Raw genomic sequence first — 20,778 nt, forward strand, 5'->3', positions numbered from 1 at the left:
CAGTCTAACCCTAACATGCCAGTCTAAACCTAACATGCCAGCCTAACCCTAACATGCCAACCTAACCCTAACATGCCAGCCTAACCCTAATATGCCAGCCTAACCCTAACATGCCAGTCTAACCCTAACATGCCAGTCTAACCCTAACATGCCAGCCTAACCCTAACATGCCAGCCTAACCCTAATATGCCAGCCTAACCCTAACATGCCACCCTAACCCTAGCCCTAATATGCCAGCCTAACCCTAATATGCCAGCCTAACCCTAATATGCCAGCCTTACCCTAACATGCCAGTCTAACTCTAACATGCCAGCCTAACCCTAACATGCCAGTCTAACCCTAACATGCCAGCCTAACCCTAACATGCCAGTCTAACCCTAACATGCCAGCCTAACCCTAACATGCCACCCTAACCCTAACCCTAATATGCCAGCCTAACCCTAATATGCCAGCCTAACCCTTACATGCCAGTCTAACCCTAACCCTAATATGCCAGCCTAACCCTAATATGCCAGCCTAACCCTTACATGCCAGACTAACCCTAACATGCCAGTCTAATCCTAACATGCCAGTCTAACCCTAACATGCCAGCCTAACCCTAATATGCCAGTCTAACCCTAATATGCCAGCCTAACCCTAACACGCCAGCCTAACCCTAACATGCCAGCCTAACCTTAACATGCCAGTCTAACCCTAACATGCCAGCCTAACCCTAACATGCCAGTCTAACCCTAACATGCCAGTCTAACCCTAATATGCCAGCCTAACCCTAATATGCCAGCCTAACCCTAACATGCCAGTCTAACCCTAACATGCCAGTCTAAACCTAACATGCCAGCCTAACCCTAACATGCCAACCTAACCCTAACATGCCAGCCTAACCCTAATATGCCAGCCTAACCCTAACATGCCAGTCTAACCCTAACATGCCAGTCTAACCCTAACATGCCAGCCTAACCCTAACATGCCAGCCTAACCCTAACATGCCAGTCTAACCCTAATATGCCAGTCTAACCCTCACATGCCAGCCTAACCCTAACATGCCAGCCTAGCCCTAATATGCCAGCCTAACCCTAACATGCCAGCCTAACCCTAACATGCCAGTCTAACCCTAACATGCCAGCCTAACCCTAACATGCCAGTCTAACCCTAATATGCCAGTCTAACCCTAATATGCCAGTCTAACCCTAATATGCCAGTCTAACCCTAACATGCCAGCCTAACCCTAATATGCCAGCCTAACCCTAATATGCCAGCCTAACCCTAACATGCCAGTCTAACCCTAACATGCCAGTCTAACCCTAACATGCCAGTCTAACCCTAACATGCCAGCCTAACCCTAATATGCCAGCCTAACCCTAATATGCCAGTCTAACCCTCACATGCCAGTCTAACCCTAACCCTAATATGTCAGTCTAACCCTAATATGCCAGTCTAACCCTCACATGCCAGTCTAACCCTTACATGCCAGTCTAACCCTCACATGCCAGTCTAACCCTAATATGCCAGTCTAACCCTTACATGCCAGTCTAACCCTAACATGCCAGTCTAACCCTTACATGCCAGTCTAACCCTTACATGCCAGTCTAACCCTTACATGCCAGTCTAACCCTAACATGCCAGTCTAACCCTAACATGCCAGCCTAACCCTAATATGCCAGCCTAACCCTAATATGCCAGCCTAACCCTAATATGCCAGCCTAACCCTCACATGCCAGTCTAACCCTCACATGCCAGTCTAACCCTTACATGCCAGTCTAACCCTAACATGCCAGTCTAACCCTAACATGCCAGCCTAACCCTAATATGCCAGCCTAACCCTAATATGCCAGCCTAACCCTAACATGCCAGCCTGACCCTAACATGCCAGTCTAACCCTAACCCTAACCCTAATATGCCAGTCTAACCCTAATATGCCAGTCTAACCCTCACATGCCAGTCTAACCCTCACATGCCAGTCTAACCCTCACATGCCAGTCTAACCCTAATATGCCAGTCTAACCCTAACATGCCAGCCTAACCCTAACATGCCAGCCTAACCCTAACATGCCAGCCTAACCCTAACATGCCAGCCTAACCCTAACATGCCAGTCTAACCCTAATATGCCAGTCTAACCCTAATATGCCAGCCTAACCCTAATATGCCAGCCTAACCCTAATATGCCAGTCTAGCCCTAACATGCCAGCCTAAGCCTAATATGCCAGCCTAACCCTAATATGCCAGCCTAACCCTAACATGCCAGTCTAACCCTAACATGCCAGCCTAACCCTAATATGCCAGCCTAACCCTAATATGCCAGCCTAACCCTAACATGCCAGTCTAACCCTAACATGCCAGCCTAACCCAAACATGCCAGTCTAACCCTAACATGCCAGTCTAACCCTAATATGCCAGTCTAACCCTAATATGCCACTCTAACCCTAACATGCCAGTCTAACCCTAACATGCCAGCCTAACCTTAACATGCCAGTCTAACCCTTACATGCCAGTCTAACCCTAATATGCCAGCCTAACCCTAACATGCCAGCCTGACCCTAACATGCCAGTCTAACCCTAACCCTAATATGCCAGTCTAACCCTAATATGCCAGTCTAACCCGCACATGCCATTCTAACCCTTACATGCCAGTCTAACCATCACATGCCAGTCTAACCCTAATATGCCAGTCTAACCATCACATGCCAGTCTAACCCTTACATGCCAGTCTAACCCTAATATGCCAGTCTAGCCCTAACATGCCAGTCTAACCCTAATATGCCAGTCTAACCCTAACATGCCAGTCTAACCCTAACATGCCAGCCTAACCCTAACATGCCAGTCTAACCCTAATATGCCAGCCTGACCCTAACATGCCAGCCTAACCCTAACATGCCAGCCTGACCCTAACATGCCAGTCTAACCCTAACCCTAACCCTAACATGCCAGTCTAACCCTAATATGCCAGTCTAACCCTAACATGCCAGCCTAACCCTAACATGCCAGCCTAACCCTAACATGCCAGCCTGACCCTAACATGCCAGTCTAACCCTAACCCTAACCCTAATATGCCAGTCTAACCCTAACATGCCAGTCTAACCCTTACATGCCAGTCTAACCCTAACATGCCAGTCTAACCCTAACATGCCAGTCTAACCCTAACATGCCAGTCTAACCCTAACACTAATATGCCAGTCTAACCCTAATATGCCAGTCTAACCCTAATATGCCAGTCTAACCCTCACATGCCAGTCTAACCCTTACATGCCAGTCTAACCCTAATATGCCAGCCTAACCCTAATATGCCAGTCTAACCCTAATATGCCAGCCTAACCCTAACATGCCAGCCTAACCCTAACATGCCAGCCTAACCCTAACATGCCAGTCTAACCCTAACATGCCAGCCTAACCCTAACATGCCAGTCTAACCCTAACATGCCAGTCTAACCCTAATATGCCAGCCTAACCCTAATATGCCAGCCTAACCCTAACATGCCAGTCTAACCCTAACATGCCAGTCTAAACCTAACATGCCAGCCTAACCCTAACATGCCAACCTAACCCTAACATGCCAGCCTAACCCTAATATGCCAGCCTAACCCTAACATGCCAGTCTAACCCTAACATGCCAGTCTAACCCTAACATGCCAGCCTAACCCTAACATGCCAGCCTAACCCTAATATGCCAGCCTAACCCTAACATGCCACCCTAACCCTAGCCCTAATATGCCAGCCTAACCCTAATATGCCAGCCTAACCCTAATATGCCAGCCTAACCCTAACATGCCAGTCTAACTCTAACATGCCAGCCTAACCCTAACATGCCAGTCTAACCCTAACATGCCAGCCTAACCCTAACATGCCAGTCTAACCCTAACATGCCAGCCTAACCCTAACATGCCACCCTAACCCTAACCCTAATATGCCAGCCTAACCCTAATATGCCAGCCTAACCCTTACATGCCAGTCTAACCCTAACCCTAATATGCCAGCCTAACCCTAATATGCCAGCCTAACCCTTACATGCCAGTCTAACCCTAACATGCCAGTCTAATCCTAACATGCCAGTCTAACCCTAATATGCCAGCCTAACCCTAACATGCCAGCCTAACCCTAATATGCCAGCCTAACCCTAACATGCCAGTCTAACTCTAACATGCCAGCCTAACCCTAATATGCCAGTCTAACCCTAATATGCCAGCCTAACCCTAACATGCCAGCCTAACCCTAACATGCCAGCCTAACCCTAACATGCCAGCCTAACCCTAACATGCCAGTCTAACCCTAACATGCCAGCCTAACCCTAACATGCCAGCCTAACCCTAATATGCCAGCCTAACCCTAACATGCCAGTCTAACCCTAACATGCCAGTCTAAACCTAACATGCCAGCCTAACCCTAACATGCCAACCTAACCCTAACATGCCAGCCTAACCCTAATATGCCAGCCTAACCCTAACATGCCAGTCTAACCCTAACATGCCAGTCTAACCCTAACATGCCAGCCTAACCCTAACATGCCAGCCTAACCCTAACATGCCAGTCTAACCCTAATATGCCAGTCTAACCCTCACATGCCAGCCTAACCCTAACATGCCAGCCTAACCCTAACATGCCAGCCTAACCCTAACATGCCAGCCTAACCCTAACATGCCAGTCTAACCCTAACATGCCAGCCTAACCCTAACATGCCAGTCTAACCCTAATATGCCAGTCTAACCCTAATATGCCAGTCTAACCCTAATATGCCAGTCTAACCCTAACATGCCAGCCTAACCCTAATATGCCAGCCTAACCCTAATATGCCAGCCTAACCCTAACATGTCAGTCTAACCCTAACATGCCAGTCTAACCCTAACATGCCAGTCTAACCCTAACATGCCAGCCTAACCCTAATATGCCAGCCTAACCCTAATATGCCAGTCTAACCCTCACATGCCAGTCTAACCCTAACCCTAATATGCCAGTCTAACCCTAATATGCCAGTCTAACCCTCACATGCCAGTCTAACCCTTACATGCCAGTCTAACCCTCACATGCCAGTCTAACCCTAATATGCCAGTCTAACCCTTACATGCCAGTCTAACCCTAACATGCCAGTCTAACCCTTACATGCCAGTCTAACCCTTACATGCCAGTCTAACCCTAACATGCCAGTCTAACCCTAACATGCCAGCCTAACCCTAATATGCCAGCCTAACCCTAATATGCCAGCCTAACCCTAATATGCCAGCCTAACCCTCACATGCCAGTCTAACCCTCACATGCCAGTCTAACCCTTACATGCCAGTCTAACCCTAACATGCCAGTCTAACCCTAACATGCCAGCCTAACCCTAATATGCCAGCCTAACCCTAATATGCCATCCTAACCCTAACATGCCAGCCTGACCCTAACATGCCAGTCTAACCCTAACCCTAACCCTAATATGCCAGTCTAACCCTAATATGCCAGTCTAACCCTCACATGCCAGTCTAACCCTCACATGCCAGTCTAACCCTCACATGCCAGTCTAACCCTAATATGCCAGTCTAACCCTTACATGCCAGTCTAATCCTAACATGCCAGCCTAACCCTAACATGCCAGCCTAACCCTAACATGCCAGCCTAACCCTAACATGCCAGTCTAACCCTAATATGCCAGTCTAACCCTAATATGCCAGTCTAACCCTAATATGCCAGTCTAACCCTAATATGCCAGTCTAGCCCTAACATGCCAGCCTAAGCCTAATATGCCAGCCTAACCCTAATATGCCAGCCTAACCCTAACATGCCAGTCTAACCCTAACATGCCAGCCTAACCCTAATATGCCAGCCTAACCCTAATATGCCAGCCTAACCCTAACATGCCAGTCTAACCCTAACATGCCAGCCTAACCCAAACATGCCAGCCTAACCCAAACATGCCAGTCTAACCCTAATATGCCAGTCTAACCCTAATATGCCAGTCTAACCCTAATATGCCACTCTAACCCTAACATGCCAGTCTAACCCTAACATGCCAGCCTAACCTTAACATGCCAGTCTAACCCTTACATGCCAGCCTAACCCTAATATGCCAGCCTAACCCTAACATGCCAGCCTGACCCTAACATGCCAGTCTAACCCTAACCCTAATATGCCAGTCTAACCCTAATATGCCAGTCTAACCCGCACATGCCATTCTAACCCTTACATGCCAGTCTAACCATCACATGCCAGTCTAACCCTAATATGCCAGTCTAACCATCACATGCCAGTCTAACCCTTACATGCCAGTCTAACCCTAATATGCCAGTCTAGCCCTAACATGCCAGTCTAACCCTAATATGCCAGTCTAACCCTAACATGCCAGTCTAACCCTAACATGCCAGCCTAACCCTAACATGCCAGTCTAACCCTAATATGCCAGCCTGACCCTAACATGCCAGCCTAACCCTAACATGCCAGCCTGACCCTAACATGCCAGTCTCACCCTAACCCTAACCCTAACATGCCAGTCTAACCCTAATATGCCAGTCTAACCCTAACATGCCAGCCTAACCCTAACATGCCAGCCTAACCCTAACATGCCAGCCTGACCCTAACATGCCAGTCTAACCCTAACCCTAACCCTAATATGCCAGTCTAACCCTAACATGCCAGTCTAACCCTTACATGCCAGTCTAACCCTAACATGCCAGTCTAACCCTAACATGCCAGTCTAACCCTAACATGCCAGTCTAACCCTAACATGCCAGTCTAACCCTAACACTAATATGCCAGTCTAACCCTAATATGCCAGTCTAACCCTCACATGCCAGTCTAACCCTTACATGCCAGTCTAACCCTAATATGCCAGCCTAACCCTAATATGCCAGCCTAACCCTAACATGCCAGCCTGACCCTAACATGCCAGTCTAACCCTAACCCTAACCCTAATATGCCAGTCTAACCCTAACATGCCAGTCTAACCCTTACATGCCAGTCTAACCCTAATATGCCAGTTTAACCCTAACATGCCAGTCTAACCCTAACATGCCAGTCTAAACCTAACCCTAATATGCCAGTCTAACCCTAATATGCCAGTCTAACCCTCACATGCCAGTCTAACCCTTACATGCCAGTCTAACCCTAATATGCCAGTCTAACCCTAACATGCCAGTCTAACCCTAACATGCCAGCCTAACCCTAACATGCCAGTCTAACCCTTACATGCCAGTCTAACCCTAATATGCCAGTTTAACCCTAACATGCCAGTCTAACCCTAACATGCCAGTCTAACCCTAACCCTAATATGCCAGTCTAACCCTAATATGCCAGTCTAACCCTCACATGCCAGTCTAACCCTTACATGCCAGTCTAACCCTAATATGCCAGTGTTATGGATTACAGGTATTTTCTGGCATATAACGCATAATGAATACAGGTCACAGGTACATATATACGTAGTATCATAGTAAGGCCTAGTATAGCTTAGAGTATATTGTTAAATTCCTGGTTTTCTTGTCTTAGAAATAATAGCTTGTTTTGCTCAGAAGTGGCAGGATATTGGGACAGGTTACAAAGACATAAAAGGGGAACTTATAACGGTAAACACGCCGTGGTTTGAACAGTAACTTATGAAATATCCTAGGTTACTAAATGCAAGTCCTAAGATCGTAAACATCATACGTCACAAACCACAGAGTATGGACACATGACACGTGACACACGTACGCAGTAAACAATACACTCTATATTAGGTTGGCCCGACTCCATGTTAGATCAGAGAGAGAGAAAGAGAACCGAACTTAAGTGTGAAGTCACACAGATGAGACTGGGACTGGCTGACCTGACATAATATCTTTTGGTTTGTGAGTATTGACAATGCATATCTAGTTATAATCTCTGCATAGTTAGGAATGGATTGGTAACATACTGTAACTGTTAGCCATTGGCTTATAAGAAGCTTGTTCTGATATTTCTGATATTTCTGAATATTGTTGTGATACAATAAAAGATAAACCTTTTCTTATACAAACTCTGAGTACCCTTTCTTTATAAATAATAATCTCACAATACCCTCCATATATCATAATATGTGAGGGTGTGGCCGAGACTTTTTCAAGTGCAACATTTTGGTTTGTGTTCTCTGCTTAGAGCAGGATATAACTCACCATAAGGCGACACTTGATAAAGGAAGGTAGGATTGAACCCAGATTATGGCGCTCCAACGTGGTTAATTACTCATGAGTTGTATAATAAATCTTACGTTACCCATTTAATCTTGAAAGTACACGTGTATGCTATATTTCCTCTTTATAAAAGAGAAGGTACAATTTTCATTATATATATATATATAGTATATCATGGCTGTTACGGATTTTGCACGAGTTGCAGATCTGAATGTTTTAATGAGGAATCAGTATCAGAGAAATCTGATTGACGGTGAAACTCTGGCATTTGAAATTCAATTTGGCCCGTGGGGACCTGGGGCAAGATACTGCTATCTAACAATAGACACCACAACTGATCCAAACACATATCAGTACGTACAACAGGCATATGATCCGTTAATACACACGATCATTAATTTGACACATAATGCAGCGACTGTCATTTTGGGACAACAGCCTGTGATTGCTACAGGCGTGGACAGACATGGTCCTATTAATTCTGGTGCGAAATATGGGGAGAATCGCACACACTTATTTACACCAGTTACATTACCTGAGTTAACACCAGCAGCACGCGACGTTCTGACAGAGCGCGCAAATGCAAATGCAGAAATCACGCTGTTAAGAGAAATTGTTAATGCCCTCTTCGCAATTAGAGGAGCTGCTCCAGCGTTAATTGATGTACCAGCTCGGGTACAAGTTTGTATTCCCATGGCGAACATTAAGGCTACTATTGGAAAGTTGCCAACTAATCCAAAAGACATTGCATTGTGGCTTAATGAGAGAACGCATTGTTTAGATGGGGTGTATCCTACACCGACCGCAAATCAGAAACTTGCTTTGGTAAATTCCCTGCTACCAGCGGGTTTGTCAATCACATTAGCTGAAGCACGAGACTGGGATTCAGTCATCAGCAATGTGTATGAGAAAACCCATGGAAAAGTTACTATCTCATCACTGGCAGATACGCTAGGACAAGTTAATAAGACTAGTGGGATTGTAGCAGCTTATATTCTAGGGTTACGCTTTACACAAGGCAACCATGAGATTGTGTGGGGTTGTCTGAAGGCTTTGATTAAGGGACAGGGTTTGCTGTTAGACCTTGAAAGACAAATTCAAGGTGTACCAGTGGAACAAAAACCAGTTATGGTTCCTGAGATTTTGAAAAATACTTACACTCTTGTTGGCAGATCACTCACTGGGGATCCGATTGGATTAACTAAGCCACAAGCCAGTGACAGGAAACCTGAGAGATCGAACGCAGAAAAGAGGGGAAATTTTCTTGTCCAAGAGAGAAAGTGGAGACCTCCGTTCACCCAGTATCAGACTCCAGTTTATCCTAGAGACGAGCAGTGGGACAGAAGAGGTAATTTTCAAAGAGATAATAGAAGTTTTCAGACTCCTACACAGAGACAAAACACTCCTACACCACAGACTACACAACAAAATACACGCTTTGAACAGCAAGCTCGTAATGAGGGTGCAGTGTCCAGATATAATCTGAGACAATACATTAAAACTCCTGACAGATATGGGCAAGGCAAGGCTAGCGAAATTAAATTTCGTGACAAGCGTACAGGTTTTGCTACGCAGACTTCAGGATTAACGAACAGCCAACGTGAGGTTAAACAGGCTGCAGCAGCGACGACACCGGCGAGCACAGAGAAATTTGTTGGGAAGATAACTCACTTCCCTACAGACCTCCTCTTTGAGGAATGACAAACTTAACGTTACACATTCACTACAAGGGAAAAAATTATACTGGCCTATTAGATACACAAGCCGACATATCCCTTGTAAGAACTGATATTTTAATAGATGAAAATTATGTACACGACATCACGATACAAACAATTGAAGGAAACGGCACTTATCCTTCATATTATTTAGACTTAAAAATTAATGACAGGCGAGTTTCTATTGAATTAGTTGAACATGACAGATTAGGTTGTGACTTTCTTATAGCATACAAAGATGTGGCTTCCTTCTTTACAATAAAAGAGGAAGTTACAGAAAACCGCAAGCAGACGGAATTGACTGTGAAATTTGACTTGGAAAAAATTATCACAGATCAATGCAATGAAAGTGCTTTTAATGATAAAACAAAATTGTATAATTGGTTAATGACACACAAATATATTTTTCAACAATGGGAAAATCAGGTCGGATTTAGAAAACAAATAGTACACAATATTAATACATGTTCTACACTTCCAAAGAAACAGGCACAATATAAAATTAATCATGCCGCCTTACCAAGCATACAAATTGTAATCAATGATTTGCTTAAACAGGGAGTACTGCTTGAACAGTATAGCCAAATGAATACTGCAGTATATCCAGTGCCTAAAAAAGATGGTTCATGGCGAATGGTGTTAGATTATAGGGAAGTGAACAGAGTCACACCTTCAGTGACAGCACAGAACACACATTCACCTTCAATCTTAAGCGGATTACAGCGTAAACGCTTTAAAACTACATATGATTTAAGCAACGGGTATTTTTCCCACCCAATCACGCCTGAGAGTTATTGGCTAACCGCATTTACCTGGCAAGGTAAACAATTGGTTTTTACACGCTTACCACAAGGTTTTGTAAATAGTCCAGCTTTATTCACTGCAGACGTAGTCTCACTATTGTCTAAATTTGTCAATACAGAAATTTATGTTGATGACGTTTATCTATCACATGACACAGAAGAAGAGCATTTTAAAGCTATGACAGAAGTGTTAATTACATTGACAGAAGCAGGTTACCTTGTTTCCCTAAAGAAATCTCAGCTTGCAAGAGAAACTGTGACATTTTTAGGCTTTGAAATAGCTGAAAATGGCAGAGGCCTCTCTACTAATTACAGAGAAAAAGTTTCCAACATCAGTGTTCCTAAATCACTAAAACAGTTAAGAAGCATTATTGGGTTACTGAATTTTTCAATGACGTTTATCCCAGATTTTAATGTACTGATTGAACCATTACATCACGCAACATCACGCGAGATTAAGTCAGAGCAGACTAGACCGAAAACACCTTTTAAATGGTTAACAGTTGAGGATGAGGCATTGCGAAAGTTATTAGCAGCAGTAAATGATGCTTCCTACTTAGCGCAGCGCGACCCGACAAAACCATTGTCAGCTTATGTCAACATTTCACCACTAGCTGCATACATTAGAATTTACAATGCTATGGAAACAGTACCAATTACATTATTATCTTATGTATTTACAAACACAGAGAAGAGATATTTGCCGCTTGAAAAACTATTATCAGCGATTACACTCACAGTGCTGAAATCACGTGATTTGGCACAGGGACAGGATATCTATATATACACTTCAGTAGCTTCACTAGCAACATTGCAGAAACAGACCATTCCGGATAGGAAGGCGTTAAGAAGCCGCTGGTTAAAATGGTATACAATTATAGAAGATCCCCAAATACATTTTGTGCATGATAAAACTTTAACTACATTAGATGACCTCCCATCACCTTTTGAAGGGGTGACATGGGAAAATCAAACACACCCAAATGACTTTTACACATGCATTTTCTACACAGATGGTTCAGCTGTAGACTCCAGCAAAGAAGGAGTGAATAAATCTGCAGGTTCAGGAATTGCAAAATATGACGCACATATGAATTTGTTGCATAGTTGGCAATTACCTGTTGGAGACCACTCTGCACAGTTTGCAGAGATTCATGCATTAGCTTTTGCTATGAAAGAAGCACTTACAGTTAAGGGACATGTACTTATAGTTACAGATTCCGCTTATTTAGCACGTTCAGCATTGCAGGACCTACCAATTTGGAGATCAAATGGATTTTTAAATGCCAAAAGGAAACCACTAACGCATATAGCTAAGTGGAAGGCCATTGCGGCCTATCTTGATCAAAAGCCTGATATTGAAATTGTACACGAGCCAGCGCACAGAACGCTTGGTTCATCGGTTCATACTATGGGTAACCAGTTTGCAGATAGTCTCGCGCAAACTGTAAGTCAGAAATTTGCCGTTAACAAAGTGTTAACAAGGGCACAGTCAAAGTCAGCCAGTCTCGATGCAGAGTTGTATGCTTGTCTGGATGCCACCAGGCCTAATCCACCTGGGTATCCTAAGAAATACTCATTTAAACAAGTCAACAATAATTGCATGGTTGTAATTGATGCTAATGAATTCATTGTTCCCCCTGTAGCAAGCAGGATGCAGATCGCTACACAAGCACACGACAGTGTGGGACACCCTCACCTAGGGAGAGAAAATGTTTTGTTGACACTGAAACACAAATACTGGTGGCCGAACATGAGGAAAACAGTTAAGACAGTTCTAAGCAACTGTAAACCATGTCGGTTGGTAAACGCTCCTAATCATCAGACCCCACCATTTATTATTAATGCAATACCAAACAAACCGTTTGATTTAATATATTTGGACCATATTGGACCTTTGCCAGCATCACATTCCTACAAACATGTTTTGGTTTGTGTTGATGCTTGTACAAGGTTTACGTGGTTATACCCCGTTCGTAGTACGACATCTAGCTCTACGCTTAATTGTCTCAACACCTTAGTAAGTGTGGCTAAGCCCAAGGCCTTTCATTCCGATGGTGGACCTGCTTTCACAGCAGCAGAAACCAAGGAATGGGCCGCAACATTAGGTGTTGATTGGGCCTTCAGCTCACCGTGGCATCCGGAAAGCACTGGAATCGCTGAGCGTAGAAATTACGAGGTAAAACGACTTTTAACCAAAATGCTATCTAATCGTCCTACACAGTGGTATCCACTCTTAGTTACGGTTCAAATTGGCCTAAATAATATTCCTAACTCAGTAACTGGTAAAACACCCCATGAACTGTTATATGGTACTCCTATGAATACACCGTTTACTAATGATTCTATTTCTGTCCCAGGGAGACTTGAACAAATATTAATTTTACAGGAATTGAGGGATTCTTTTTCCCATACAGCCCACACACCACGTAATCCTGCAGCTTGGACGCCGCAGATTGGACATTCGGTCCAGGAGAGGGTTGCTAAGGTAAAGCCGTTGCGGCCTAAGTGGAAGAAACCTACCACAATACTGAAAAAGATAAATGAAAGAACCTTTATCATCCAAGATACAAAAGGAAGAGAAAGAAAAGTGAGTATCGATAATCTTAAGCCCACAGCACATTGCAGTAACGTCACTGTTCAAGATGGAGGAGACACCGTATCTGCGACAGACTTCGATCGAGCTGCAGCCTCTCGAAGCACAGATTGCAAGACAACAGGATGTGGAAAATAATCACGCAGGTGAGGTCCTACAAGCTGAAGCTGACTTCTCTGACAGTGACCAAAGACATATATATGTGTTACCTGCCATACCGGATCAACGCAATATTTACCAGAAGGCCTATCAAACAATGGCTAAGGTGATCACAAAGAAAAGACTGTTAAAGACTATTTTGTGTCTCTCAATCTGTTTTGCTTTTCTAGCAATATCGGCCAGCGTTATTTTCAGGTTACAATGGCATTTTGTGACTCAGCAAGAAGGAGAGATCATCGACTGGAAACGTACAGCAGCACACGGTATTACCACACCAGACTCCGGAATCGTGAAACGAGGACTACATTACGATTTGAAACCGGTGGACATACAGTCGGTGGGTTTACCTCAAGGTGTGTATTGGAAGCCGTTTCCTAAACCTATCATCCAGAAACGAAAGACTTTGGGGATTTCACAGGTTGTGCTGTTTGATTCTACTGTGCTAGCTAAAGAAGCTGGTATAACTACGCCAGGAGGAAGGAAGCTGGTGACACAACATCTGAATGCACAGATGCAACAGCTGCAATCTACAAGCCTGAAATATGATTTACCCCTTCATGACCATTGGAAGCAGCAAAGCTACCGTAAACAACGTTGTCATGCTGAATTTGGACATTGTTATTTCATTGACTTTCAAGGAACACGTAAATGGCCAACGAAGGAGCTGAAAGCTGATCATTGCCCTCGGCCTGGTGTGACCATGGACAATATAAGGTATAAGCAATACCCTATTTTCTATCTGAATACAGGTCAAATTACTCAGAACGGATTCGTTCCCAATGGACAGACTGATCCAAGAGTGGCATTCTGGGAAGGTGCTGAAGAAGAAGAGTACAGAATACCTGGGGGGGTAAGACCTTATACATCTGCTGTTTTTTGTACTGACAGTATTTACTCAGGATGGTGGAACTCATCAATAACCGCTGAGGACCTGTTACACAAACTTCAAGATGTGATGGAAGATGCTAAAACTGGACAGCTAAAGACAGCAGCGCTTCCGAAAGAATGGAATACAAAAGGTGATGGTATGTTGTTTCGTGAACCTACAGCATGGGACACTTGCACTCAACCACGCTTTGCTACATTTACCAATACTACATACTACAGCCATTCATGCAAAAAAGGTTTCAAGAATGCGTGTGGTATCACATTGGAGAAATTGATTAATGAAGGAATCTGTGATAAGGACACTACAGTATTCAAATACGGTTGTAAACCGTGTTCTTTTTATTACAATCTCACGCAAGGCTATTTTAACTGGCAACCGAAAATGATTGATCAAGGATTTTTACATTTTTCTGGGTTACGAGGTTTTTGGTGTGTGGAGCGAATAGTGATTATGAAACCTAATTACAAAGTCTACTCCCTGTTCCAGAAATGTCTCAATGATAGTTTGCATAGGAATGTTGACACGGTAATCAGGGCGATGAGCGATTTGATGAATGTTCAAATAGCTCCAGATGATAAACCCTGTGAGTATGACACGTGCACCACACGTAATATTGTTAACATGCCCTACTCAGAGGCAATGTGGGGTACGAATGCAACGATTAATGCCATAGTGTATTATGAAAATGACACAGAGTTCATGAATGAATGTAAAGTTTCAAGTAAAACATCTGCAAGGAAATTGCTTACTAACGATGATGTTCTTATAACCACAGGACACCTGCTGAGTGATTCTGTTTCTGTTATAAGTCAAATCTCTGACTCAAATGATGAAGAAGTAAGGAGAGGTATTTTGGTGTTAAGAGATCACATGATAAAATTTGCTTCCTATACAATTTCAGATATAACAGTGTTATCTGAAGAAATTAAAGCTTTGGTTATTCTTAATCACATTACTTCTATCAGGTTAACATTGCAAAGTAAAAAGGTTGACATATCACTTTTAAATCTCACTTTGATCACACAGACTCTCAATTTAAGTCCGAAAGAATCTGAAATCCTGGCATATGTTTCACAAACCACAGTTTATGACATACGAGAAAGAAACCACAGACGGGTTCATAACCCTGATGACTCATCATGGGAAGTTTTTATATACTATGAATTATTTATTCCAGGAGACGTGTATACAACAAATTGGGAACTGCTTAATTTTGGACACATAACACACACAGGTTCTTATTTCGCAAGGATGCAGGTTGCGCAACCATTTCAATACATGTCTGTGAAATGTGATCGTGAATTTTTCATCAGCACTATAAGATGTGTTGATAGAGGTTACTTGATTTGTGATGACATTATACAGCACATGCCTTGCAATGATCAAATGCAAGGTAGCAACTGCCCGATAACTGTAATGCCTATTCAAACCCCTTTTACATTAATTCACAGCCTAGATAATGGGAGTTACATAGTGTTATCTACAGAAAAGGTTTGCGATATTCCTCCTTTTCCGGCATCACTTGTCAGCTTCGGGTTTCAGCTTCTCTCACCTCGCTTCACCTCCGCATACACATAGTCACCGGCTTTCTCCTCATTTAGAGCGTGTAGCAAGTCTCTGGCCAACTCGATCCCATAGTCCGCCTTGTAGTAGAATATGATGAGTTGAGCGAGTTCGTCCTTATCATTCGACTGTTTCAGCCGGGACCTAGGGATGGTGTAATATCCGCTCTTCACCGTCCAATCACGTAGCAGCGCCTTGAAATGCTGGAACCCCTTCTCCCCCAGATTCTCCAGCGTCTTTGCCAGGATGTCTTGCACTGTCCTGTCCATGATTTCCCGCGCTCTCTCCTCTCTCACTGCTGTCCCCACTCCCCAGCCAGGCTTCGCCCTTTCTGGAAGTCTTCCAACCAATCCATCGTTCCCTTCTCGCCTCCCACCCACCCCCTCCCCCTCTTCCCAAGCACAGACGCCACACACGCATTGCGTACAGACATAGCAACGTGCAGCTGTTGCCCTGGGGGCAACTAAGGCATTGAACATGGAGATCTTTGTTTACAACTAAGACAGTGAAAGCGCTCAGCCATGTGACGGCTTCTGTACCGTTTTTAGGCCTCGTTCAGGGTGCTGGCTTCGGAGGGAGGGCGTGCTGCCGTGCGAGCTGCCGTGGGACACAAAGTATTCAAATTGAATACTGGTTGTCAGTGTAGCAGCTGCCCTGTCTCCGAAGTACGGAGTTGACGCTGGCTACAGTTTCAATAAACAACCCAATGCGTTTTTTGAAGCTGCAGCAGCGTCACTGGGACCTCGGCAGCCAATGAAATCATTCCTGAGAATGATTTCAAGACTGCAACTTGGATCCCTAACCTCAGGTCTGTAGCCCCGCCCCCTCCCCCTCTGTAGCCCCGCCCCCTCCCCGCCTCCTCGACTCCTGTAAAAGTCTGCTGGGGAGGATGTGCACACATCGCCCAGCAGACTGCCGCCCGCCCTCGCGAACGCGCGCCCTCCAACTCCTGCCTCTGGCACCCTGAACGAGGCCTTAAGTGTTACCATCTAAGAAAGCTAGTAGGAGGGGCTACAGAGTAACATTTATGAATAGTTGACAAGCTCAGAGTAACGATACTTTCCTTTGCAGTTTCTGCCTGTCAGTTTCTCATTTCCAGCTGCATGTGTTTTGCTCTGTACACACACACACAGTGCCTGTGTGTTAGACACAGTGTTGCAATCCCTGTCTCTGCATTATGCCAGTGAGTTGCTACAACAACCTCAGCCTTTTTCTCAGAATGGGCTAGTCTGCTTTCTCCCCCTCTGCTTTGCTGACAGATGGTCTGTCCCCAGGCTATCTTGCTACCCAGAATACACTGTCACTTCCTTTTCCACCTTCACACTGGCTGAGTGAGTACCCTTCTGTAATTGCTCTAGTGGCAGGGCCTTATCCTTTTCACCTGCCCTTACTACAAATCACCCACAGAGAGACATTATTCCATCATAAACATCTCATCCACAAGTGCCTGTCTTTTTTGCTGCTTTCCCTAAATAAAGTGAAGAAAATACACAGGACTTGTTGTGTTTTGGAAAGAGGGCTGAGTTGAAGCTAGCTGGGTTCATTCATACCTCCAGACATGACCCTGGATCCAAAATATTACCACAGCGTAGCTTAAAGCCATGCTACACCGACGTGCGCGTGCACGTTCGTCACAGATGCGTGGCGGTCAGTATTGAAGCTACCATTGGCTGCAAAGTGCGGCGTCGGCGTCTCTTCAATCTGTGATCCCTGGATCTACAGACGTTTACATTGATTGGCAGTGAAACCGGAGGGACGGGGGACCCCCCCCTCTCCTCCCAGTATACGATCGCCTCTGTGCAGTGGGTTTCGGGGCAGATCTGTGCTGGGGAGGGGGGGGAGGAGGTATATGAGGGACAAATACCTCGGTAAAATAAAACTCGCTGTGATAACTTCGCGCCCCCCCCCCTCCCCTTGGTGTGGAGGAAGAAAAGAAAAACCCCAGACAAAACAAGCTGAAGTGGGATATCCGGAGTACAGGCGCTTCGGGGACTTGCTCTAATTACACACACACACACACAGATACAGACACACACACACACTTCCAGAAGGGCAGGGGTTCCAAAATGGAGGCGTCGCCCACATAAGGGCCACTGGGCCTCTGGGGGTGTGCATGCATTGGCTTTCCTCCCCCCGAGGTTGTGAAATTTGTGGCACGCCAGCGGGGGGAGGAGGGGGGGAGGAAGGCGGGCTATTTAAACTCGGCGCTGACCCTGTGAAACCAACTCAGCTGTGGTAAGTAACACAGATCAAGAAGCTTTCTAAGTGTGCGACACTACACTCAACAAGAGAAACCTGGAGTAATGAGGCTCCAGCCTCGGTATCCAATGTCACCGCTGGCAGACTGGGCCCGTCAGCCAGAACAGAACCTCCCCAGGCGCTTCCCATTGATCCTGTTTTTTCTCTCCCCGCGCCGATCCCCTGATCCCCAGCAGCATCACGGAGCAGCCCAGCAGAACCCAGCCTCCTGCATCGGACCGCAGGACCTCCCGCCCGGCAGCCCAATGGAAGCAGTGGCCGGAGCAGCAGCCCTCTGCCAGCCGCAGGTAGCCCGGCAGGCCAGGTCCGCCCCCTAGCCTCGGTATGGCGCCTGCACACTGCAGCCGGCTTCTCTGGCTGTGCAGGGCAGGGAACTGCAGGCTTCTCTCCCCCCATTAGAAGAACGGAACCCACCTCCCCCTGGTCCCCTCTCCCCCTGCTGCCCTGGTCCCCTCTCCCCCTGCTGCCCTGGTCCCCTCTCCCCCTGCTGCCCTGGTCCCCTCTCCCCCTACTGCCCTGGTCCCCCCTCCCCCTGGTCCCCTCTCCCCCTGCTGCCCTGGTCCCCTCTCCCCCTGCTGCCCTGGTCCTGTCTTCCCCTGCTGCCCTGGTCCCCTCTCCCCCTGCTGCCCTGGTCCTTTCTCCCCCTGCTGCCCTGGTCCCCTCTCCCCCTGCTGCCCTGGTCCCCTCTCCCCTTGCTGCCCTGGTCCCCTCTCCCCTTGCTGCCCTGGTCCCCCTCCCCTTGCTGCCTTGGTCCCCTCTCCCCCTGCTGCCCTGGTCCCCTCTCCCCTTGCTGCCCTGGTCCCCTCTCCCCCTGCTGCCCTGGTCCTATCTCCCCTTGCTGCCCTGGTCCCCTCTCCCCCTGCTGCCCTGGTAGGCTGAGTCCCCGCTGGCGCTGAGCGCGCTCATGCTTGGAGAGCGCTCCAAGCATGAGCACCGGGTGTCCTGGCATTTGCGCGCGGGGGGAGGGGGCATTGAGCGCGCTTGAAAATATAATTTTTTTGTTTACCGAAGCACCGAGCGTGAGTGAGCGTGCATGCATGAGCGCCGCGCGCACAGCGTGAGCGGGGCTTACATATATCTATATATGTAATTAACCGCCTTCCGCTCAGCGCGCTCAGCACCAGCAGGAACTCAGCCTATTAGTAGCTGCCTCCGGTCCCGCGTCTGCCGGTACGGGGCTCGCTTCTCGTGGTTAGAAGTCACACGATCAGCCGCGTCTCACAGCCGGGATACATCCGATGGTGTGCATCCACACAACAGTCCCCCGGTACAGCGCTAAACAAACTTTAGTTCCGCAGCCCCTTTCCGTGATAGCAGAAGAACCAATAGAGCAGGTGCCTGGTACAGCCAAAAAGCGCTAATCACCCTGACGCGTTTCGCCGCCAGGGTAATAGAAACTTCATCAGAGGGTAAAGCATGAGATCATACTCATGCTATAAATAGAGTCCAGATTAATTAATTGTTAATTGATTTCGGTTACCACCCATAGTGAGTGGATGAGAGTGACGGTGATAACATTGGCTTGAGGGTGGGGGAAATTAACACATACACAATATACAAGATGAATAGAAAAATGCATAACACAACACAAATAACATGGCACAATATACAAGCATAAAAACTACAGCAGGGGGAAGACAGTGAACACATACGTAACCAACCAGAATAGAATAAATAACCAACTCAAATAATTAAGTACAAAATAGAGAAGAGCATATTAATCATGGTATATAAAGTGACCTGAAAGCAACAGGACAAGAGGAAGCGCTCATTTCTAAACACAGGGGGCTAGCAGCCTATGATATAACTCTGACCCCCAGGTCAGACAGGCAGAAATGGAAAAACAGTTATATCCCTGGCGCTTAGCACTGTGACACGCTGTACAAAAGCATATATACCACCAGATGGAAGGTGAACCCACTCGGGTACTCCACGTGCAGACGATCAGTCATGCAAAGAAAATAAATAAAATGACATTTAATAAAACACCTAAATAATCACTAATTATATAAGAAAAAATATATATATATAAAAAACACAAAATACAGAATGCAAAATACAATTATAAAAGAAAAGAAAGGTGCCATATGCACTCCAACTGTGGCTAACGGGAGCAGGCACGGGGCAGCACACGGGAGCGGGCACGGGGCAGCACACGGGAGCGGGGCAGCACACGGGAGCGGGCACGGGGCAGCACACGGGAGCGGGCACGGGGTAGCACACAGGAGCGGGGCAGCACACGGGAGCGGGGCAGCACACGGGAGCGGGGCAGCACACGGGAGCGGGCACGGGGCAGCACACGGGAGCGGGGCAGCACACGGGAGCGGGGCAGCACACGGGAGCGGGGCAGCACACGGGAGCGGGAACCACCACCCAAGTGCACAGCCGCGCAACACAAACCCCCCCCCCCCCGCATCCCAGGTGGCGGACACCCCAGATCAGGAGGGGGAGGAGATCCGGGGAAGGGGCTAACCCAGAGCTGCCTGCCGGCCCTCTTCCCCGCGTTAACCCAATCAGGGAGGGGGATTATTTATTTTAAAAAAAATTAAAAATTGGCGCGAGCAGGGGAATTCATAGAGCCGCAGCAACGGCTCGCCAGCGTCCTAAATCCACCCGCCGCGGGCGAGGGGTTATAATGAATTGTCGAACACTGTAAATAACAGATAATATAAATAACAG

General features: G+C 46.4%; 2 protein-coding genes across 4 annotated transcripts in view; one reads left to right on the forward strand and one right to left on the reverse strand.

Annotated features, from left to right (window-relative positions):
* LOC142483092 (apoptosis-associated speck-like protein containing a CARD) overlaps window positions 1-16,139 on the reverse strand; it is a 106,586-nt gene extending 90,447 nt beyond the window's left edge. For all 3 annotated transcript variants that reach the window (XM_075583167.1, XM_075583169.1, XM_075583168.1), the window contains exon 1: window positions 15,830-16,139. In XM_075583167.1, the coding sequence (XP_075439282.1) occupies window positions 15,830-16,109 (280 nt within the window). In that variant the 5' untranslated portion in view covers window positions 16,110-16,139. The remainder of the gene's footprint in view (window positions 1-15,829) is intronic.
* LOC142483091 (uncharacterized) lies at window positions 8,713-13,412 on the forward strand. The gene is made up of 2 exons (XM_075583166.1): window positions 8,713-9,460; window positions 13,051-13,412. Exons 1-2 carry the CDS (start codon window positions 8,806-8,808, stop codon window positions 13,365-13,367), a joined length of 972 nt encoding a protein of 323 aa, XP_075439281.1. The 5' UTR covers window positions 8,713-8,805; the 3' UTR covers window positions 13,368-13,412.
* Window positions 16,140-20,778: the final 4,639 nt, after the last annotated feature.

Source organism: Ascaphus truei, unplaced genomic scaffold (genome assembly GCF_040206685.1).
Source record: "Ascaphus truei isolate aAscTru1 unplaced genomic scaffold, aAscTru1.hap1 HAP1_SCAFFOLD_295, whole genome shotgun sequence".
Lineage (NCBI taxonomy): Eukaryota > Metazoa > Chordata > Amphibia > Anura > Ascaphidae > Ascaphus > Ascaphus truei.

Bases quoted from the DNA above. Each gene is read 5' to 3' on its own strand.
- LOC142483091 (XM_075583166.1), top strand. From the start codon at position 8,806: ATGGCGAACATTAAGGCTACTATTGGAAAGTTGCCAACTAATCCAAAA. The intron at 9,461-13,050 runs GTAATTTTCAAA...TTTCCCATACAG, and splicing joins CGAGCAGTGGGACAGAAGAG to CCCACACACCACGTAATCCT.